The 24117-nt window shown below is 37.7% G+C and overlaps 1 protein-coding gene across 8 annotated transcripts in view; it reads left to right on the top strand.

Annotated features, from left to right (window-relative positions):
- Window positions 1–13834, top strand: part of ELF1 (E74 like ETS transcription factor 1) — a 104742-nt gene extending 90908 nt beyond the window's left edge. For all 8 annotated transcript variants that reach the window (XM_057707784.1, XM_057707783.1, XM_057707786.1 and 5 more), the window contains 4 exons: window positions 3251–3334; window positions 4058–4250; window positions 5178–5621; window positions 11805–13834. In XM_057707784.1, coding sequence (XP_057563767.1) covers window positions 3251–3334; window positions 4058–4250; window positions 5178–5621; window positions 11805–12399 — 1316 coding nt within the window. In that variant the 3' untranslated portion in view covers window positions 12400–13834. The remainder of the gene's footprint in view (window positions 1–3250; window positions 3335–4057; window positions 4251–5177; window positions 5622–11804) is intronic.
- The last annotated feature ends 10283 nt before the right edge of the window (window positions 13835–24117 follow it).

Here is a 24117-nt window from a genome sequence, read left to right as displayed (position 1 = left end):
ACACTGACACGCTTTCCCTTTCATTGCCTTTTGATTCTACTCCAGCTAGTTTACTGCTTTTGAGTTTAATATCTTGGTTTATGGCATCACCAGCCACCATGTAACCTAACTTCACATGAAAGTAAGGGAAATTCTGAGAGCCAAAAATGAAGAGGAAAATAACAACAGGAAGAATGAGTTGACACTGCAACAGCTCTGAAGAGCTGAGAAGGACACGTCAGCTGGATGTCCAGGGGGGTTGGTTTTATTGCCAACATAGAGGCAGATGCTTAAGTCTTGGTCCAGTGCAAGATGGGTTATTAGACGGAGACCTCAGCATATAATTGGGATCCTTAAAAGGCTATACCCTAAGGGGAAAAACAGTCCACCCACTAGCACAGGCAGATGTTAAGGAAGCTTGTATTTCTCAGCTGGGTAGAGAAATTTTTCCTTTGAGAACTCATAATCCTGGGTTTGCCTTAACCTAGGTTTATGATTAGATTTTAAACTGTCACTGATTTTAGGAATTTCCAGCCAAGTGATTAACATAACAATGGCTACTGGCTGGCAATAACTTTGGGTACCAGGTGAAGCTCTTGTAAAGTTGCTTTGACATGTCATGTATTTAATCCAGGCTGCACAGTATTTCTTCAAATAAAACCCTATTGAAGGTTAACTCACATTTCAGTATCACATAAGAATACATAAGAAAGATACTTCCTGAATGAGAAGCAGCAGACTTAGAAATCCTAAGGTTAGTTCACTATGAACCACAGATAATAGAATTATTAAAGAGAAACTTTCAATGAATATGATTGTAATTATTGATGCAAAAGAATGAAAATCATGGTCAAAGAATGAGACTATTAAAAAATACCAGGTGAAACTTCCCCTTCTAGTCAAGATGGAGGAATAGCACCTGACTTGGCAACAGTTTTTTGAATATGACACCAAAAGCACAAGCAACAAAAGCTAAAGTTAATAATGGGACTACAATAAACTAAAAGACTCTGTACAGCAAAAGAAACAATCAGCAACATGAAAATGCAACCCACAGAGTGGGAGGAAATATCCAAATGGGGTTAATATCCAAAATATATAAGCAACTTATATAACTTAACAGCAAAAAAAAAAAAAAAATCCAATTAAAGAATGGGCAGAGAACCCAAATAGACAGTTTTTCTGAAGAAGACATACAAACGACCAACAGGTATATGAAAAGATGCTCAGTATCACTAATCATCAGGGCAGTGTAAATCACATAATATAAGGGTTAAACAGCAGATTAGTCACTGCTTAAGAATTAGTGAGCTCCAACATTGATCTGATGTGGAATAAAAAATATGAAAGCGTTAGAGATGTGAGGATTGCATGAAAAGGTCTACATGTTTAATCAAAGCTCTAGGAGGAGGGAGTGTGTAGAGTGAGGAACAGGCAATATTCAAAGATGATGACTGAGAAATTTAACAGAATGACGTTAATCCCAGCATGGTGAATCCTGAGTAGCAAAACTAAAATAGATCCAGGCCTAAATATATTATGGTAAAAATGTGGAACATCAAAGACTCCCTCCCATCCCCTGCCAAAAAGAGGGGGAAAAAAAATGGAAGAAGAAGAAGAAGAAAAAACAAACCCACCAGGGAGAAACTACATTACCTGAAGAGAATTGATTATTGGATTGGCAGCTTACAAGCTCCCAGTAAAGGCTGGAAGGGCTGGATATGTTCAGAGTACTGAGAAGAAATAACTGTTACCAAAATTTGTATCCCCAACTAATCTATAATTCATGTGAAGCTGTGCATATTGCCCCCGTGAACAGTAAGGAAGAGTATGGAGAGGATGGATGTTGGGTAGGCTACTGCCAGTATCTGCCATGACCAAAACTAGTGGAGGAGAACACTGGGATAGAGAAAATATCATCTATCAGAGAAAGCCGGTAAATAGAAAGCATAAAATAAGATGGTAGCAAGGATAGGCCTCTGAAGTCTGGCCTGTCATCCTTACTATCAGGAACACAGTTAGCTAGAAGTCTCTGTCTTGCATAGGTTCTCTGCAGATGTCTGCACCAGGCTTCTAGGCTCCACGTTTATACATCTGGCAGTCTCAAGAGGGGCCTGGCCTGAAAAGTGAATTTTTCGCCCTCTTCTCCTTGACTCTTACTCACCTTAACTTCAGAAATGTTTACCTGGGAATTCCTCAGCTGTCCAGTGGTTAGGACTTGCGCTTTCACTGCCGAGGGCCTGAGTTCAATCCCTGGTTGGTGAACTAAGATCCCACAAGCCACATGACGTGGCCAAAAAAAAAAGGCAAGGAAAAGATGTTTTCCTATTCAGTTTGTCTTAGGGTGTGTTGTCACTGACCTTGTGACTTCAGCTCTAGAATTCTGCTTTTCTAAATTACTGCCTGTATTATATTACCCCAGCATTCACCCTTATGATCTAGAGTCAGCTTCAAGAATGTAGGGGTAAGAGGTACTAACTAAAGTATCCATGTATGCTTAATCTTCATTGTCTCTCATACACAGGGTGGTAGTCTGTTCAGACAGCATCATCACCTCAACCTAAATCATAGGCAACATTGCTGCTGAGTTGTGGTTCTAGATAAGTGGCAAAAAAGAGATCACAAACACGGCTTTAGAATAGTTGGTTGACCGAGGCAAAGGCTGCGCAAAATACAGTTTAACCCTGTTGCATTAGGCTTCTTTAGGACCGGATGATGGGTAACCATAAAGATTGCTGTAAATCGAAAGAAATGTTAAAAAATGAGATGTTTAAAAATACACAAGAAAATAAAAATTGACTATGTGGGTCACAAAAATTTAGCCTCACTTATTTTCTATATCTCTAGAAGTTTGGGGTAGCTTCCAGTATTTGAGAACTAATCAAGAGGCAGAGAAACTTATATGGCTTATTTTTTGAGCCCAGGTTTTGTCAGCATCAAGAACATTCCCCCAGATTTTAAGAAAGCACTGTCAATATTGTCACCTCAAAGACAAAATGTGAAGTTTAAACTTAACCTCTTTTTTACAAATGAGCCAAAATATCGTTTTCTACATAAAATTGTTTGCGATCTAACCTACGTTAATGTTAAATTTTTACTGCAGTTATTTTCCTTTTAATAAATAGCATTTAGGAGACCAATGTTCCATGTATAAAATATTTGGCACTTGAAATGTACAATAAATGACAAAACAGCATTTATAAACAGTTAAATTGTCCATTCCTTCTCTCTTGTGAGGGCACATATTTATGTAGAGCTATTCTGATTTCAGGGAGAAAAACTAAACCACCACGACCGGAATCCCCAGCCACTACACCAAACATATCTGTGAAGAAGAAAAACAAAGATGGGAAGGGTAAGTACTACTACTGTAACTTACCTATAATACTTACATGTCAAGTAACATTCAGATTGCTTTAAAATGTCTGCATATTGTAAGTAGAAAGCACCAGCTTTTACCGAAATGGATCTTATTGCTGCCGCATGCTTATAAGATACGATTGCCATTTTCTGTAAAAAGACTGGTAATAATACAGCCAAAGAAATCCGTTTAGGAGATTTTCACTTACCTGTCGAAATAATCCATCCTTTCACTTAATAATGAGTTTCTTGGAAGAATTCAGCCACATTTGGCTTTTGGTTCATAGATAATTGTCTTGGAGTTTTAGTGTTTTCCTAACTGCTGCCCAAATTTGAGGAAAATTGTTGAGGCTAATCTGCTGGTTCTTTATATAAAAAGAACAACTATTGAAAGGTTTTGTACAGCTCTTTTTCAGTTTCTTCTGTGTACTGATGGTTCTTAAAGAGGCTGAAAAAAAAATTGTCTCAAAATACTTTCTTCCTAAGTCACCAAATATCTAATTGCAAGATTGCTCTGTTCAGATGTCTTATATGGGACTAATAAAAAGATCTATATTAGACCCTAAAAATTATGGCCCGTTATATCACCAGTACTAACTGAACTGTGTAATATGTTTGTATGATTATAGATGGAACTTAAGAAGACCTTTAGTTGTGTTTTATTTTGTTCTTTCAAATGAAATTTTGGTCAGTTAAAAAGAAATTGTTTTTGTTTCAGGAAACACAATTTATCTTTGGGAGTTTTTACTGGCACTGCTCCAGGACAAAGCTACTTGTCCTAAATATATCAAATGGACCCAGCGAGAAAAAGGCATTTTTAAATTGGTAGATTCTAAAGCAGTATCCAGGTTGTGGGGAAAGCACAAAAACAAACCTGACATGAATTATGAGACCATGGGAAGAGCTCTCAGGTACGTGCAGTTTCTGTAGTTCTTTGTGTGAAGAATACTATTTCCTAAATACAAAAAAGTAGGTAACTTCTAAAAAGTGAGAGGGTTAAAGAAATGGTGAATTTTATTATTGAAGTGCTAAAACTACAGTACTTATAGAAACTATGAGTATGTATTTAAATTGAAATCATTCCAATCTGGGAAAATGTTCTTCTTCCCCCCAAAATCTTCATGCAAACAACAGATATTTTATTTATGAAGGGATCAGAAAATATTAAGCTATCATCAGGAATTGTAAATTGACCACAAGGCTCATATGTTTTGAGCCATTAAACTTAAATTCAGCACAAAGTAACAAATATTGATAATGCAGGTACTTAATAAGAGGGTGCCTTTTTTAAACATGAATCTCAGGTATGATGTGTAATATATTGTGTTGGGATAAATAAATGCTTCGAGAATAATATTAGCCATTGTGAAAATGTTGAACAAAAGCATCACTTAAACCCACTTTTAGTTTGTTTTTCTGTGATCATACCATGTAGTCTTCAAGATCTGGGTATATTTGAGAAAGATTTATTAGAAATACCAGTGATCTGAACATCTGATAACCTTTTTTAAACCAGAACTATTTAGTGACAGTTTGCATTTTATTTTTTAACTCATGCTTTTTAGGTTCTTGATTTAATTAAAATCAGTGACAAAATTTAAATCACTTCTATTTGTACATGATTGTTTTATACAGCAAATTTAAACAGGTAGGGACATTATAGTAACCTATGGAAGAGAAGTAATATAACTACCCTTCATTTAGAAATTCTTTTCTCACATGTTTGTTTCCAACTTTAAACTTTTGTGTATGATTAGGGAATTTTTATTGTGTTGAATGTTGTTTTAGTTTATGTTTAACTGAGTACAATATTGATGAAATTGTCTGCTTTGAAATAGGTACTATTACCAAAGGGGTATTCTGGCAAAAGTAGAAGGTCAGCGCTTGGTGTATCAGTTTAAGGATATGCCGAAAGATCTTATTTATATAGACGATGAGGACCCAAGTTCCAGCATAGAGTCTTCAGATCCATCACTGTCTTCAACAACCACTTCGAGTAGGAACCAAGCAAGTCGATCGAGAGTATCTTCAAGTCCAGGGATGAAAGGAGGAGCCACTACAGTTCTAAAACCAGGGAATTCTAAAGCTGCAAAACCCAAAGATCCTGTGGAACCTGCACAGCCATCAGAGGTTCTGAGGACAATGCAGTCCACACAGACTCCATATCCTACCCAGCTCTTCCGGACTATTCATGTAGTGCAGCCAGTGCAAGCTGTTCCAGAAGGAGAGGCCACCAATAGCGTGCAGGATGAAACATTAAATTCTTCTGTTCAGAGTATTAGGTGAGAAAACTAAAGTTACTGGTGCAGATGTTTGTGTGATGTTTCTGACCAGAGTCCTTATTTGTTCAATGTGTCAGGATTCAGAAATGAAAATAAAAATCGTATCGATTTCAAGCTCGAACTCTGGGTCAACATGTGGTGTCAGCAGCATTGCATCAGTCTTCTGATTGTATCAATGTTTCCTTATTTTTAAACTCTGACATTACTTGATGTTATTCTATCAGTTTGAACCAGTCTTCCATAGCTTTGTATAACTGAATTGATCCATATAAGAAAATCCAGAGAATGGTTTCAGATCTTTTTCCAAACAAAGTTAGAAACTGTAAAAATTGAACATAAATTTACATATCATGACCCTTTGGAATGCATTGAGTTCTGAGAAATACACATTATTCCTTGGGAAGATACTGTCTTCTCAGATAGTATCCAGAATAGTTCTAGAGTTCAAACAGCTTGGGAGGCCAAGAATTGAAAGTCCTCCTTTTCAGGCTTTTGGAGTGGCAGAGTTGGAAGATTAGTTATTTGGTTTAATCAAATCAAATCTGCCTCATAACTCCAGGAAAGACATGAAAAAACAAATTAGGCTGCTCTTTTGCAGAAACTTGGGACTGGTCTTGACTGATTTGGAATGGGGAAGAGGGAGGAAGGCAGAAAATTAGATGGACATTTTCATGGTTCTATTTTTCCATTTCTACTGCCATGAATTTCGAGAACATGAATTATAATAAAATATAGGAGCCCTTCCAAATCCAGTAAAAATGATTCTTTGATTATTTTCATTAGCTGACTTCAGTCTTACAGTTGTATATTCTAGAATATAAATGCTAGGTTTTCGTTCAATTGATCTTGAAGTAAATATTACCTAGAATCCGTACAGACTTAGATGATTCAGTCTTCCTTGTATGGTCCATTTAAACTTTTGACAAGGAGTATAAAGATCACATTTTTTCCATTTTAATTAAAGAAGTACTTATTTAACTCTGTATTTTCCCTTTAATGTTTTCTTTTCCTCCAAGTTCTGTTGGTTACTGATGATGACTGAATGTCTAATTGGAATTATGGGGTTCCTCCCATTGGTTTCTAGGCTCTTTGTCATCTTATCATTGTGGGTATTTGTGTTGATAAGAAACATACAATGGCCACAGCTAATCACTGGGACTCCTTTCTTGGAAAGATTCAGTTGTTTTTTAGCATCTCTAATCAAAGTTTCCTTTTTAGACCTTGAGAATAAAAACAAACCAGAAGAAAAACAACAAGAGCAACAAAAACACACACCTCTAGCTCTGAAAGATAGTAAATTGTGGTATTATATTGTATATTTTATTACTCTGAATGTCAGTTTCTGAATAAGACTCAGTGCCAGATATTAAAACATTCTAATTACACTCCCTACCTGTGATTTTCAAACTGTCTTTGGTGTACCTTTCAGAATCTTCATTCACACATTCTCTGAGAGTTCTGTGGATTCTCTGCCTGCTTCCTGCTTCTGTTTTTCTCTTCCAGCCTGTATGTTACCAGTGCATATCGTAATGTGATATTTCTGACCAGAGCCATTCTTTGTTTAATGGCTCAAGAGTCAACCTTTGTGATATTGCCTTCTTGCAGCTTTTCTGAGATCTATTTTGCACACAGAGTGCAGTCCAATTTCCGTAGCCTCCACTGCCAGCTCTCACTCTGCTCATAATTCCTTCCTTGAAGCTCACTGCTTGCCTGTACTGTGGTCTGGTACATAAACCAGGTGTTTCAGGTGACTTTAATGCCTGTCTCCTGCTATAGATTTAAATCTGTAGGAGCTAGATTCTACTCATTGTCCTTTTCCTGGCACCTAACATAGTCTGACATATAACACCCCTTCATATTTATAGAATTTATTTTGAGGTAGTGTATATGATCATTCTTTATCTCCTTTTATTATTTTTTTTTAATATTTATTTAGGCTGCACTGGATCTTAGTTGCAGCATATGGGATCTTTGCTGTGGCATGCAGACTTCTTAGTTGCAGCATGGGGGCTCCAGTTCCCTAACCAGGGATCGAACCCAGGCCCCCTGCATTGGGAGCTCAGAGTCTTACCCACTGGACCACCAGGAAAGTCCCTATCTCCTTTTAGAACAGTGAGTTCTCTAAGTGGACTACTTATAAAATGAAGATATACAGAATTTAACTTTTCAAACTCTAAAACACAATTTTTTCTTTTCGTCTCTTTTTTATATAGAGACAAAAGGGTATATACCCTTTTTTTCTGTTTGGCTATTTGTCAAGTCAGTTGACATCACCATGACATTTCACCCTTAAATATTTCAGTGTACAACTCTTTAAGAATAGAGATATCCTAAAGAATCATATAACCACCCCTAAGAAAAGTAACAGAAATGTGGCTATATCTTCCTTGACTACTTTCTAATAAAATCAAAGGCCTTTGAAATATTTTTTTCTGTAGTTGAGAGAAAGTAGAATACTTACGACTTAACTTTATTATTATTTTTTTTTTATTTATTTTTTTTGGGGGGTACACCAGGTTCAATCATCCGTTTTTATACACATATCCCCATCTTCCCTCCCTTCCTTGACGACTTAACTTTAGATTAATTATTAAATTAATATAACAAGAGCTGATACTTTTCAAAGCTCTCTGTATTTCATATACTTTTATTAATGTATAGAATCCTTATTGCTCAGTGAGATGTAGGTAATAGTCCTATTTTACAGTTGAGGAAAATGAGGCAGGGCGAGGCCAAGCAGCCTGGTCACCTCTAGTAAGTGGTGGAGAGAGTGTTATAATGCAGGCAGTTTTGTCTAAAGCAGTGAACTTAATGATTTATCGTACTGTCAGTTAATTCACATAATCACATGAATTATCACTTATTTACAATGAAATAGCAACATATTTTTTTCTCATTTCTTTTTTCTTTTCCTTTGCTCATTTCTTTTTACCTCACATAACTACACATGGAGTTATCCCTCAGTATCCTCAGGGGATTGGTTCCAGAACCCTCTCTGGATTCCAAAACCTGAGGATGCTCAAGCCCCTTATGTAAAATGGTGTAGTATTTGCATATAACCTCCATACACCCTCCCATGTACTTTAAATCATCTCTAGATTACTTATAATACCTAATACAGTATAAATGCTATATAAATAGTTGCCAGCGTGTGGCAAATTCAAGTTTTGTGGTTTGGAACTTTCTGGAATTTGGGGGGGGGTGTGGCAGATATTTTCCAACAGAGAGGTTGGTGGAATCTGTGGATGTGGAGACCGTGGATATGGAAGGCCTGCTATATCTATGTTGAAACTTATTATTGATTTATGGTATACGTGCTCAGTTTTACAAATTTTAACTTTCACTCTGGCTTCACAAAAATAAACCTCTGGTAAAATATTTTGCTAAAATTGTTCCCTAGTAAACTTGGAAGTCCATATACCTACCCAGTATAATGTATTTCTCTATAATGTTTATCCAAGCACGAATAGTTTGTCTTAGGGTCTTTTAAATAAATTAGCCTGAAAAAAAGTATACTGTATAGGTTACCTTAAAAGCAGTGTAACGGAGTAGGAAGAATGTGGGCATGATCTTCTTGCCCTCGAACCTTGTCAATTATCAAATTGACAATTATCAATAATTGTCAAATGCTGACAATTATGATGTCAGTGTGACATTGGATCACATTAACTAACTATTCTGAGTCTGTTTCCTCATCTATAAAATAAAGATGATATTATTTAACCTTACAGGTGATTGTAACAATTAAACGACACTTCCTGACATCTGACTAGATATTCAACAAAAGGCACATACTATATTGTATACCTTTCCTAGCTTCAGAAAGTGTGAGGAATTTTAAATTACCAGTATTGTACCAGTTGTTTACAAGCAGCTTAGACTTTTTAAAAGTAGTTAATTGTAATATAACCTTTGTTATATAATATAACTAGACGGAACTGACAATTTAATCATTAACTAAGAAAAAAATAATTTAAAATTCCTGTGGTTGGGAAAAGTCTGCGTAATATTTAATCCTTTAATCTCTAAATTTTTTATTAGTGAAAATGTATTATTTTAGAATTTGTTCAAATAAGCCAGTATATTTACATTGCAGATATTGTAGATCAGTATATATATTTTCTGGCAGATGGCAGTCAGGTGTTCAGGAAAGGGACATCTTTTTCTGACTTGAATAAAAGCATTGACAGTCTAGTGGTAGCCCTGATTAGCAGTGTGGAAATTTTCCAAGTACATTATTGCTTCTGCCACACCTGAGAGAGGGAAAGAGGAAGGGGAGGGATGTGTAATAAAGGTTGTAACTCCCCACGGTTTAAAGATCTGATGGTAAATATTCATCTTTAGCTGAAGTTATTCAGGACTTAAGAAGTGACAGTATGTTGTAATGGTTAAGCATGTAGGCTCTGCAGTTGAAAGATCCCTTTTCTTATCTAACTGCTCACCTTATGCAAGCTGTTCGACTTCTTTGTGTATTAAATTTTTCATATGGAAAATTGGGATAATAATACTTGCAGGGTGGCAAGGCTATACATATTTATAGATACAATCTGTATGCTTCCTATATGGCAATTTCTATTTTATCTATATATACATTTACATGGACTCTCGGCATGGGAAGCCCTTGGGTCTGTTTTATTTAAAAAATGGTATCTGTCTGTAGGGTCAGCTACCATTTGCAGGCTTAGATTCTACCCAGGATACCCTGATCCAGGTGGGCAGGGAAGGGAGGCACAGTATATTTTGGAAAAGTGCCTTAGTTCCCAAAGTTATTCTGTATCCTTCCAACTCATCCCTGCCTGCCCAATAATATTAGTACATCTGGCCTTTATTCTTAGCCATACCCTGCCAACCTATTAAATCTTCATTCCCTGACTCATATTCTCTTCTAGCAATGTCCTTCAAAAGAGCTGCTGCTATCCTGCTGTAGACTGATCCCCCCCAGTGGTGACTGTGGTGGCAGACTGAACTTGGCAATCAGAATCCTACATATATGGGTGGGCTCCAGTTTTTCTGTCTTTTCTGCTTCCTTTCAACTTCTCCTGAGTTGTGCTGAGTCATCTTTCCACGTAGCCCATTTGTCTTCTCCTCCAGAGTTTCATTTCTCTCGTGTGACGGGCCACATAACTGTAACTTGCTAAAATTTACCTGTGATAGTCCCCTGGCAATAATTAACATTTGGTTTATGGAGACTAATCTAGCTCGTAGCCATTTGGAGTAGCAATCATCTCTTTTTTGTAAAATAGCTTTATAGAATTCAGAGGAAACACAGTTGAGATCCAGATGCTGTTTTTTCAACAGCATTTGTTTTATGTTAACAATGACTATAACTAAATTTTTCACAGCTGTGAACTTTAAAAATTAGATTGACTTACAATATCATTTATGTACCTCTTTTCTTCAATAAATGGAATTAACAACCTTACACAAACTGGATTTTACATTAAAGGATTTTAAGTTAAAATTGTATCTTTATGACTGAAATTTGTGAAAATTACTTGAGCTGAGAAAACTGCTAAAACATGCCTCTGTTTTTGCCAAGGTTTGCCCTTATTTTTGGTTCTCTGTACCAGTCTAAAGAACTCTCATGAGTTAATTATATTCATGACTTGTTTCATGTAATGTGGACTGTGAACTATTAAAATTGTTCTAATAAGTCTGTCACATATACATTTAAGATTGAAGTGGTTTTTATTTTAGTTAATTGAGAGTTTTCTCTCTGTAGAAAAACGGGTTGAAAACAATTATAATCATGTGAAGTTTGGTAATTTGGTTGGGCATATTGACGATATTATCCCTCAGATATTAAACTGATGATAGTGAATCTGTTTCCAAATCCTTTATTTTCTTTCAGGCAGTTGATACGTAACTTCTTTGGGAAACATTTTGATATCCTCTGCCGCCAACAAAATTGCTTTCCTGTTTGTGTTAACGTAGCGCTTTGCATAGACTTTGTTTTTTTCACCAGATGGTATCATAGTTAATGGACTGACAGTTTTGTGTTGGGCACTTCTGTGCGTACAGTGTTTAATGCAGGGTCTGGCACAATGTTTATGCTGTGTTGAAAATATGGGACGGAGCATTTGAAGTGAATAACTCGTTTTGTCAAAGTGACTTGTCAAATGTTAAGTTTTAAACAATGTAGAATATGCTAATTTCCTCACTTTTATTTCATAATCTCAATAGGACTATACAGGCTCCAGCTCAAGTTCCTGTGGTCGTATCTCCTGGGAATCAGCATTTGCACACAGTGACGCTGCAGACAGTGCCAATCACAACAGTTATAGCCAGCACAGATCCATCATCAGGTGCTGGATCTCAGAAATTTATCTTACAAGCCATTCCATCGTCACAGCCCATGACAGTACTGAAAGAAAATGTCGTGCTCCAGTCGCAGAAGCCGGGCTCTCCTCCTTCCATTGTCTTGAGTCCTGCACACGTACAGCAGGTTCTTACTAGCAACGTTCAGTCCGTTTGCAATGGAACCGCCAGCGTGGCTTCGTCTCCGTCCTTCAGTGCTACCACGCCTGTGGTGACCTTTTCTCCTCGCAGTTCACAACTGGTTGCTCACCCACCTGGCACTGTAATCACTTCAGTTATCAAAGCTCAAGAAACAAAAACTCATATACAGGAAGTAGAGAAAAAGGAGGTTGAAGATAATTTGAAAGAAGGCACTGAGGAAACTGAGCAACAGGCACTGCCTTATGTGATGGTGGTATCCAATGGATTTACCTCTCAGGTAGCTATAAAAAATGAACTGCTGGAACCCAACTCTTTCTAAGTAATATACCAAAGGAATTATGGATGGTTGTTTTCTAATTGAACATTTTCAACTGTATGCAAACTATTGATTGATTCTAAGATACATTCTCCAGATGTTCCTAATTTTGTAGTTACTTGTTAAAAATAATAACTTAGAGTTAATTTTGACTTTGTTAGATGATGGAGAAAAACCCAAATGTTTCTCTTTGTTCTCCAAATGTTTCAGAATTCAATTGTGAAGGAACAGACATTTTATACTATGAAGACATTCTTTAGAGATTTTTTTCAGTGGTTATATCATAAGCATTTTTAAAGTTTCTTTTTAAATTTTACATTGTATTAGCTTTTCTGATTCTTTTGTAAATACAGTACTTAAATATAAGACATCAGGAAATTTATATAGGGGCTATTTTCATTCCACTTGTATAGGTTAAGTCTTGACTCTTTCAAATGCAAGACACCTATTTTATGCCTTATTAAAATTATGATTTCACTTAGGTCGACTTTAGTTTGTTGCACTGTATATTGAACTATGACTCTATAAAATATAACATTAAAAATTGAAATGTGCCCATGGTATGGCTGAATCTGTTTCAGAAGCAGGATAATCTAAAAGCATCAGCCTAAGCGTGGCTTTCCTACTAACCAGTTGTGTAACCTTGGGTAAGCCACTTGATCTTTTTGGGCCTCATAAGAGGAGGGGTATATTGGGTTAGACTAGATGATCTCCAATTTCCTATCTAGTTCTAAATTTTATGATTCTAACCCCTATGTTTTAAAGTTCTATCATTTAAAACATTATCAGCTTGTCTCCTAATGTAAATATAGCTAAAATATTGCAGAAAAATTAATGGCCCTACAAGATTCATTTTGTTGTTGTTGTTGTTATCTGTAAGATCTGCTATGAACCTGAATTCCTCCTAAATACTTTGTTCATTTACTCTTTTAGGCCGCTGTGCACTGTGGTCCGCTAGTAAACTTATGTTGCAGAGTGCTAAATGATATACTGCTATTCTGAAAGAGTCAGGGCTCTTTAAGGCTCCAGAAAAGCAACCAAGTCTTGGGATAATACGGCTGAGTAGTCAGTTGCTATAAAAGCATAAGTGCTTTATATTTTGAATCTTTTTTTTTATTGGGAGTGGGAGGAGGGGGAATTGCATACAAAAATAATACACATTATATATCCAAGTTTCTGAAATGAAATAGTTTTTAGATTACTTTTTCAACTGTAAATAATGTACATTTAATTTCACAAGAAAAATTGTTCTCTGCAAATTTTCTAGTATAGCAAAAAAGTTTTTGTAGATGAAAAAATCATTATGTTTAGAGGTCTAATGTTATATGTTTTCATATTACAGAGTGAATTTGTATTTAAACAAATTTAAATTTTGGAATCCTCTAAACGTTTTTGTATCTTTAATTGGTTTATTATTAAATAAATCATGTAAAAATTTTGTGTTTTTGTTTTCAAGTGTTTCTTAAGAACAAGTATACAGAAAATGTTGCTAGTGTTATTAAATGTTTATATAACAAACCTCCATTAGTCAGATTAGAATTGCAGAATGTCATCCTCTCATTTTTCCTTTCTGTCTTGCCAAATGGCAGTTTCCAGACATCACACAATGGATTACCAAGCTCCAAAGATTAGAAAATAAAATGTTCCCAGCAATAATATTAAACACACTTTAGAAAAACAAGTTTTCTAATTAGAAATGAGATCAGTTAATTGTTAAACTTGGAAAACAAACAGAAAAATGCAACAAAATTAAAACCTCAATCCAGTACCTCTATACCCAGTAGTAACTTCCACTTATTCACTTCCTCATGTCAGTTAATATTCTTCCCAAATATGATTTTAAAAGGAGCATTCTTATCTCTGAAGATGGAGGGAAACAGAAGAATCTGAAGGAACAGGACTCGCTAGTTTTCTCCAGTTTATTACCCTTAGCTCATACCCTTCTATTCCACTGTTTTTCTACGACTTTCCATTCTTCATCAAATCTAGTATGAAAATGCTCAGGTTTAACCATTTGAGTCTTCATTTCCTTATGGAGGCTCCCATGTCACAGAAAACTTATATTAAATAAATTTATATGCTTTTCTCCTTTAATGTCTTTGTCAGTTTGATTTTTAGGCCCAGCCAACGACCCTAAGAGGATAAAGGAAAAGTTTCCCTCCCCTAGAACACTAGCCACGCATCCCCTAATATGATCTCATCATATTGAACTCCTGAAAGGGGCATAACTCTTACTCAATATGTGGCCTTTCTACACCAAATCATTGGTTCAACATGTATTTATTAAGGAAGTATCTGCAATGTTACTGTCACTGTCCTTAACTTATAAACCTGCTGCTTTCCTCACTTCCCATTCATTCTTTTAAAAAGTTTTATTGAAGTATAGTTGATTTACAATGTTGTGTTAATTTCTTCTGTACAGCAGAGTGACTCAGTTACACACACACACACTCTCTTTTTTCTTTTCTTTTCTTTCGGCTAGGCAGCATGTGGGATCTTAGTTCCCTGACCAGGGATCAAACCCATGCCCTGTGCAGTGGAAGTGCAGAGTCTTAACCACTAGACCACCAGGGAAGTCCCTATGTATTCTTTTTCATGTTATTTTCCATTGTGGTATGTCAACGAATATTGAAAATAGTTCCCTGTGCTATGCAGGATGACCTTGTTGTTTATCCATCCTATATGTAATAGTTTGCCTCTGCTAATCCCAAACTCCCATTGCTTCTTTCCCCTCTCCTCCCCCCTCCCCCCCACCGCCACTGGAAACCACAAGTCTGTTCTCTATATCTGTGAATATGTTTTTGTTTCTTAGATATGTTGATTTGTGCCATATTTTAGATTCCACATAGAAGTGATATGGTATTTGTTTTTCTGATTTACTTTGCTTAGTATGATAATCTATAGGTCTATTCATGTTGTTGCAGATGGCGTTATTTCATTCTTTTTTGACGGCTGAGTAATACTGCATTGTGTATATGTACCACATCTTTATCCTTTCATCAGTCAGTGGACATTTAGTCCATTCATTTTTTAACCCTCTGTAGTAGTGTATGTGCCCTATTACCCTGAAATTACTGTTGCAAAGGTCACTAAATACTAATCAGTTTCCACATTGCCAAATCCCCCCACTTCCTTCTCTTTCTTGACCTCTCTGATATTTGATAAGCTTTTCTAACTCACTGTTCCTTTATACTCTCCATTGCCCTTACTTTTGTGCTCAACTCTTTCCCATCCTCTTCCTGCCTTTATAATAAATTTTTAGTGTTCCCCTTGGGTTGCTCCAGAGACTTTTTCAAAAGTTGGAGTTCCCCCAAGTTTTATCCAGAGATCTCGGTTCTCCTCTGTTGTCTTCACTTTGTCCCCCTTCCATGTGTTCTTCCTCAGTGCAACAGGGGTGCATTTAATTATATCAAGCCATTCAGGGATTCCTTACTATCCTCAGGTAGAGTTGAGGCCCTGCATGGTCTCACGTCTTCTTGATCCCACCAGCCTTATCTTCTAATTTTACTCTCCAAGTCATATCGTCAGATAGGATTGGGATGCTTTCAATTGCGAGGAACAAAGAAACCCTATTTAAAATTAGAAGTCTGGAGTTTAGAGGTTTCCCGGTTGGTAAATTTAGGAAGCACAGTAGTGATCGTGAGCAACCAGATTTCTTCCATCTTTCTGCTTTGCCATCCTGAGTATTTTGGTTTCCAGGATGGCTCCTGCCATGGTTGCAAGATAGCGGCAGTAGTGCTTCTAGGTTTCTGTTTGTCAGTAAGGAGATCTTTCCCAGAGCACCCTGGGCAGCCATCTCTTCAGAGCTCATTGGCTTGTGCAGCGTTGGTGGTATAGTGGTGAGCATAGCTGCCTTCCAGAGCTCATTGGCTAGACGGGTCACATATACCCCTCCGAAAACCAAGTGCTGGCCAAGGAAGCAGGATTACCATAGATGACTTAGTCATGTGTTGGGGAGATGGACAGACTCCAGAGCAAGGAATAAGGAGGAAAGTTATAGCCTACTATCATCTGCACACATCCTTCTTCCCATACATATACTTCCAAAAATGCTCACACCTACAGGAAATGTGATTTCTCTCCCAAAGAGAGATCAACCGAAGTCTCATCCAGTTACTTGATCCAGTTTCATGACTAGGATCTTCAAAGTGATGCACAGTCCTCTTTTTCAGATTAGCTGTGGCTCTCTGGTTTCTTGTCCTCCATAGCCACAGCTAGTATGAACACTGGGAAGAAATCGCTTTCCAAAGCTTCTCAGCTTAGAATACATTTCTTGATGGTGTAAGTTTGATGTCCTATCTCAGGGTCACCATTTTCCCAGTCTGGAATAGTTGTGTCTTCAGTGCCTCCTATCCTGCCTCTTCCATCTGGTGGGTTATACATACGAGTCTGTTTTGTAGCATTCCACTTCCAAATACCAAACTGTCAGTTTGGGTTTTGGTTGTTAGCAACAGAGATGGATTCTGGTTTTCAGCATAAAAAATTTTATTAGAATATTGTGCAGTTCACAGAACAGACAAAAACAGAGAATTGGGGTTAATCTGAGTCACACAGCTAAGAACAAATCGCAAAACTATACAGCACAACTGGCCCACTTGTAGCCACTGTTGCCAAGCACCTCAACACCCAGCTTTGTACCACTCTCTACTGCTTTAGAAATCTGATCTCGAAACAAGCAAGCACGGCTGCATGTAGAGAGGATAACCAAGGTCCTTCCTTGACTTCGTGTTAACTAGCTACCAATTTATGTGATTGGCTGCCCAAAAGAATGACTGATGTCCTCTATAAGGAGAAATTCAGATTTTGGTGGTTGGATGGGTGAGGGGAACTTATTTAGGAAGAACAGAAAAATAGAATACCAAACTAGAGGGTTTGAAGGCGCTTATGTAAAGGAACAGTCCTAAAAGCTGTACTTCCCACTTCTTTGTGCTCCTTTTACTTTCTGGACTTCTGCACTTGCTGTCACTTTGCTTGGCACAGTTGCTCTCATTCTGTTTGGCTAAATCCTATCTGTTCTTTAGGCCTCAGCTTAGACATTACTTCCTCTGAGAGCTCTCTCTGAGTTCTTAAAACTTCACCACTACTGTCATAGAGCCTTTTAATTTCTCTCACTTGGGCAGAGATGACACTATAATAACTGTCTGCTGGTAGGTATGATTCCAACACTAAATTATAAAGAGCCAAGACTGTAGTGCTTTTAGTACCCTCAGTCCCTCGCGTAATATCTCCACATAGTAGGTACAGCACTCAATATTTATTACATATGGGATTAAGCTACATGTTCTCCTTACCTGCTTTTGTTCACGTTCTCACGTTGCTAGCCATCTGTGTGCTGATGACTCTCAATTCTTACCTACAGCGCCGAGCTTGTTTTACAGAAAGCTTTATAGAGCTATAATTGACATACGATAAACGGCACATATTTAAATAAAGAGTATAAACTCATGAAATCATCACCATAATCAAGTAGTGAGCCGACTCACGTTTGGTGAACCTTACCCTAAGTTTCCTTCTGCCCCTTTGTAACCACTCCCTTCCTGCTGATCTGCTTTCTGTCTCTATAGATTATATTAGTTTGCATTTTCTAGGAATTTATATACATGGAGTCATATAGTAGGTACTATTTTTCTTTGTCTGGCTTCTTTCACTTAGCATAATTATTTTGAGATTCATCCATGTTGTAGGCTATATCAGTATATTCTTCCTTTTATTGCTGAGTAGTATTCTATTACATGGCTATGCTACAGTTTATCCATTCACCTGTTAATGGACATTTGGGTTGTTGCTAGTTTTCAGCTATTATCATTAAAGCTGTTAGGAATATTCCTGTACAAATCTTTATATTGGACATGTATTTTCCTATCTGTTGGACCTAGGAGTGGTATGGCTAGGTCATATGATGGTTGTACCATCTTACATTCCCACCAGCGGTGTATGAGTTGCTCTACATCCTCTTCAACATGGTCCTTTTTTTTTTTAATAGTTTTGATTTTTTTTTCTTATATATTTATCTATTGACTGCGTTGGGTCTTTGTTTCTGCAAGTGGGCTTTCTCTAGTTGTGGCAAACCAGGGGCTATTCTTTGTTGCGGTGTGAGGGCTTCTCATTAGGGCGCCTTCTCTTGTTGTGAAGCTTGAGCTGTAGAGCGCAGGCTCGGTAGTTGTGGCACACGGGCTTAGTTGCTCCAAGGCATGTGGGATCTTCCCGGACCAGGGCTCGAACCTGTGCCCCTGCATTGGCAGGCGGATTCTTAACCAACACCAGCGAAGTTCCAACATGGTCTTTTATATTCAGTACTTTTGTCATTTTAATGGGTTGTAGTATCTCATTGTGGTTTTAATTTACACTTCCCTAATGATTAATGATTTTGAGCAATTTTCATGAGCTTATTTGACATCCATATATCTTCTTGATGAAGTGATTTTTCAATTTTTTTGCCCATTTAAAAATTCCATTCTTTTCTTATTACTGAGTTTTGAGAATTCTTTATATATTCTGAGTATAAGCTCTTCATCAGATATATGATTTGCAAATACCTTCAAAGTGCAGAAACTTTTAAATCTGCATAAAGTCTGATTTAGAAACTTCTTTTATGGACCATGCTTTTGGTGTCATATCTAGGAAATCTGTCTAACCCAAGCACACAATGACCTTTTTTCTAGAAGTTTTACAGTTTTAACATTTAGGTCCATGCTCCATTTTGAGTTAGTTTTTGTAGATGGTGCAAGGTATGTATTGAAGTTCACTTTTTTTGCTTTTGTATATCCAATTTGTTGAAAAGACTATCCTTTTCAATTGAGAAGTCTGAGAAGATTATCTCTTTTAACTATCTTTTCTGCCCTGAATTACCTTTGGGCCTTTGCTGAAAATCAGTTGTTCATATACACAAGTCTATTTATGGACTCTCTTTTCTGTGCTATTGATTTGTTTATCTTTGTGCCAATACACAAGATTGATGTGTTGAAATCAGGGAGTGTCAGTTCTCCAACTTTATTATTTTTCAAAGTTGATTTGGCTATTCTGAGTCTTTTGCATTTCCATTTGAATTTCAGAATCAGTTTGTCAACTTATAAAATGGAAAAAGTCTTTGGGATTTTGATTGGGATTAGGTTGAATCAATAGATCAATTTGGGAAGAACTGACATCTTAATATTGAGTCTCTGAATCATAAACACAGAATATCTCTCCATTTGTTTACGTCTTTTATTTCTCTCAGCAGTATTTTGTAATTCTCAATGTATATGTTTTATACATCTTTTCTCAGATTTAATTTTCAGTATTTAATATTTAATGCTATTGTAAATATCATTTTTAAAATTTCAAATTCTGATTGTTCACTGCTGATTTTGTTTTAATCTTTCCCCCTATTTTATCGAAGCATAAAGTGCACACATCTTAAGCGTATAACTTGAAAGAATTTGACATCTGAATACATTACTGGTAATTATCACCCTAGTCAAGATATATAACATTTGTCACATCAAGAAATCTTTCTCATGGCCCTTCCCAGCCAGGAGATCACTCTCTGACGTCCCTCACAATATTTTTTATCTTCATCTAAATGAAATCAACCAGGATGTACTCTGTCTGGCCTCTTTAACTCAACATTGTGTCTGGGAGGGTCATCCATGTCTTTGTGTGTACTGGTAGTTAGTTCATCCTTAGTCTTTGCTCTGTAGTATTTTTCTTCTATGAAAGGACGTTTAGGTTATTTCCACTTTTTGCTACTGTGAGTAATGCTGCAATCAATATTATTGTATACAAAAATAAGTATTCTTTTCTCTTGGGCATATGCCCAGTGGCAGAATTACTGGGCAACATATACTAGGGTCTATGCATGACTACCTTTAGTAGATAGTATCAGAGTTTTCTAAAGTAGCTATACCAATTTATACTCTCACTAGCAATATGTGAAAGTTATAGGTGCTCCACATCCTTGCCACTGCTTGGCACCGGAACTCCTTTTAATTTTAGCCATTTTGCTGGGAGTGTTCAGTAGCGAATTATGATTTTACTGTCCCGGATATAGCTATTGATGTAGAACTTCTTTTCATATGCATACTGGCCATTTAGAGAGCATCTGAAAGTCAATCAAAGTAATTAACATTAACATATTAAAGAAAATATAGGGACTTCCCTGGTAGTTCTTTGGTTAAGACTCTGCACTCTCAATGCATGCAGCCCAGGTTCGATCCCTCGTCAGGGAACTAGGTCCCGCATGCCCCACCTAAAGGAGCCTGCATGCCACAATTGAAGATCTCGCATGCAGCAACGAAGATCCTTCATGCCACAACTAAGACCAGGAGCAGCCAAAGAAAAAATACACATGGATATCTCAATATAGGCAGAAAAATCATTTGATGTTGAATGCTTTCTCTCTCATGTTACAACTAAGACAGGAAGTCCATCATCATAACTTCTATTCAACACTGTAGTAGACATCCTAGCCAGTGACAACCAGCAAGAAAAAGAAAAGGTATAATGACTGCACAGGAAGATGTTAAACCATCTTTTCACAGATGGCAAGCCAATGTGATGAATGAAATTCTAAAAGAAGCTACAAAGGATTAGAAATAGTATGGGAAGGACTTCCCTGGTGGCACAGTGGTTAAGAATCCACCTGCCAATGCAGGGGACGTGGGTTTGGTCCCTGGTCCCGGAAGATCCCACAAGCAGCAGAGCAACTAAGCCCATGCACCACAACTACTGAGCCTGTGCCCTAGAGCCCGTGAGCCACAACTATTGAGCCCACGTGCCACAACTACGGAAGCCCACGTGCTTAGAGCCCATGCTCTGCAATAAGAGAAGCCACCGCAAACGAGAAGCCCGTGCACCACAAAGAAGAGGAGCCTCTGCTCACTGCAACTAGAGAAAGCCCGTGTGCAGCAACAAAGACCCAATGCAGCCAATAAATAAATAAATAAATAAATTTATTTAAAAAGAAACAGTATGGGAACTTAGCAAGATGAACGAATATAAGGTTGATATGTAAAAACCAGCAGTGTTTCTATAGCAATAAACAAGTAGAATATTAAAAGTTTAAAATGCCATTTAAAAAGCATAAAAACCCCAAATACCCAAAAACAAATCTAATGAAAGATATGTAAGACCTCTACACTATAACCTACAAAACACTGCTGAGAGAAATTAAAGACCATTTAAATAAATGGAGGGCTGTATCATATGCATGGATTGGAGCAATCAACATAAAGAAGTCAGAAAAAAAAAAAGGAGGCAACCTAAACGTTCATTGACAGATGAATAAATGAAGTAAGTCAGACAAAAGCAAATACCATATGATTTCACTTTTATGTGGAATCTAAAATATGATACAAATAAACTTATTTACAAAACAGAAACTGACTCACAGACATAGAAAACAAACTTATGGTTACCAATGGGGGAAGGGTGGGGGAGGGCAAAATTAGGAGTTTGGGATTGGCAGATACAAGCTACTATATATAAAATAAACTACAGTATAGCATGGGGAACTATATTCAATATCTGTAATAAACTACAATGGAAAAGAATATGAAAAAGAATATCTACCCCACTATCTATCTGTATCTGAATCACTTTCTGTAACCAGAAAGTAACACAACGTTGTAATTACCTATACTTCAATTTAAAAAATTAGGATGTCAGTTTTCCCCAAATAGATTTTTCCCCCCAACAGACTGATCTATAGATTCAATGCAAGCCCAATTAAAATCCCAACAGGACTTTGTTATTTTTGGGTTTTTTTGTTTTTGAAAATTGACAGGTTCATTCTAAAATTTATAAATAAATGGAAATATGTTTTATAAAATGTATAAAATGTAAATACAAAGGACTTTGACTAGCCAAGGCAATCTTGAAGAAAAAGTTATAGGGCTTCAAGACTTACAAAGCTACATTAAAATATTGTGAGACAAGGTTAGACAGACAAACGGAATGAGAACCTGGAAACAGACCCTCAAAACAGACCCTCGTATATGTGGTCATGTACTTTACAACAAAAGTGCCGTAATTATTTAGTAGGGGAAATGGCAAATGACAGTCTTTTCAGTAAGTAGGGTTGGGTCAACTGGCTATCCGTACATGGGGGGAAGAAAACTTGATCCCAACCTCATACCTTTCATAAAAATGAATAAACCTGGCTGTGAAAGGTAAAATAGTAAAGCATCTAGAAGAAAACACAGGTGACTATCTTCATGGCTTTGGAGCAGGCCAAGCCTTACATATGATACAAAAAGCATTGATCACAAAAGGAAAGATCAGCAAACTCAGACAGCTTTACCTCAATTATTTCTGTAATTCTTATCACTCCCTACAATCACTGACTTATTTAAGAGTCACTTTGGCTTGTAATATAGCCACTGTCTCCCAACAACTGTTCTTCTTTTCCCTTTAATCATTCTTCCACAGTACTGACAGAGTAACAAATTAAAAAATGTAAATTTAACTGCTATTGCCTTCTTTGAGTAAAAATCCTGTAACGGGTTAGCATCTTTAAGAGAATTACATCCAAACTTCTCAGCAGACTACAATTAGCCCTTTATGACCTGGCATTTACCCACCTCTCCATACAGTCTGCTTCTGGCTTGAATTTTGGCTCTACCAATTTGAGTTCACATAATCACTTTCTAACATTCATCCTATTCTGTCTGAGGCGCCTTTTCCATTTCCTTCACTAACTAATTCGAACTCATCTTTCGAGACTGAGGCTCAGGTACAACATATCTGAGGATTCCATCCGTATACCTTATATTCGGCTTTGTCACTTCTTGCTATCACATCACTGAGTACTGCCCTTCTTTCATTTTAGCACTAAGAACAAAACTGGCTTAAGTTTCTGGAGGTCATTGACACCACTGAATCCCAGGACTTAGTTTAGATCTCGGATGCAGTAGACACTCCAGTTCAGTTACTTGTTTATCTCTACTGACGAGCCGCTCACTCTCCCTCCTTTCTGCTCCCCTGATCCCGTCCCCGCGGAACTAACTGGAAGTTTCTTCTAGCTGAATTGCACGGGTCAAAGGGCAGTGAGGGAGGGCCTGACCAACTAGCTGGAAAATAAAGCAGCACTGAGGCAAACTCAGGCCTCCTTTCTCCCTTCAGTGCCTTCGGATGGAGCACGTTTTTCTTCTGCCTGGAAAACCAAGTAGGAAGAAAACCTGGGCCTGTGGAGTTCTGGGGAACGGAACGGTCCACCCGCACCGGAACCAAAAGCCTTCCTCCAGTGTAGCCTCTGCAAGGGCAGAGCGACTTCCGGCAAGTCCGAGTCCTTTAGGGTTCCCAGCGCCAAGATCCCGGCATCAATGCGCCGTCCGGAACTTGCTCCCGGAAAAGAACACGTAGCTGAGAACGTCACGGGTCACGGAAGGCTTGGCTTCCTCCGGGAGCCATGACGAGAGCTGTAGGGAAAATGAGCTCCATGTGCCTTGTATTATTATTATTAACAGACATCAAACGCCCCCAAGCACCACACGTTTCTGAGTGATAACAGTACGGCACAAAAGTCCTTTCGAGCTACCACCCCTGGAGGCTCTGCGGGACCGCGGGAGCGCGCTGGGACAGATGCCGAGATTGAGCCGCCGCGGCCCCCGTAACCATGGCTGCAGGAGGCGGGGCCTGCGAGGCTGCTCACGGGCGGGGGGCAGGGCAGGAGAGTCGGTCCTCCACGGTCCCAGCCAACCCCGCGCCCGCGCTTCGTCTCCCCTCCCCCCACGGCACGCTGCG

Source organism: Hippopotamus amphibius, chromosome 14 (assembly GCF_030028045.1).
Source record: "Hippopotamus amphibius kiboko isolate mHipAmp2 chromosome 14, mHipAmp2.hap2, whole genome shotgun sequence".
Taxonomy (NCBI): Eukaryota; Metazoa; Chordata; class Mammalia; order Artiodactyla; family Hippopotamidae; genus Hippopotamus; species Hippopotamus amphibius.
The sequence above is the reverse complement of the archived record's forward strand: the minus strand, read 5'-3'. Positions and strand labels throughout refer to the sequence as shown.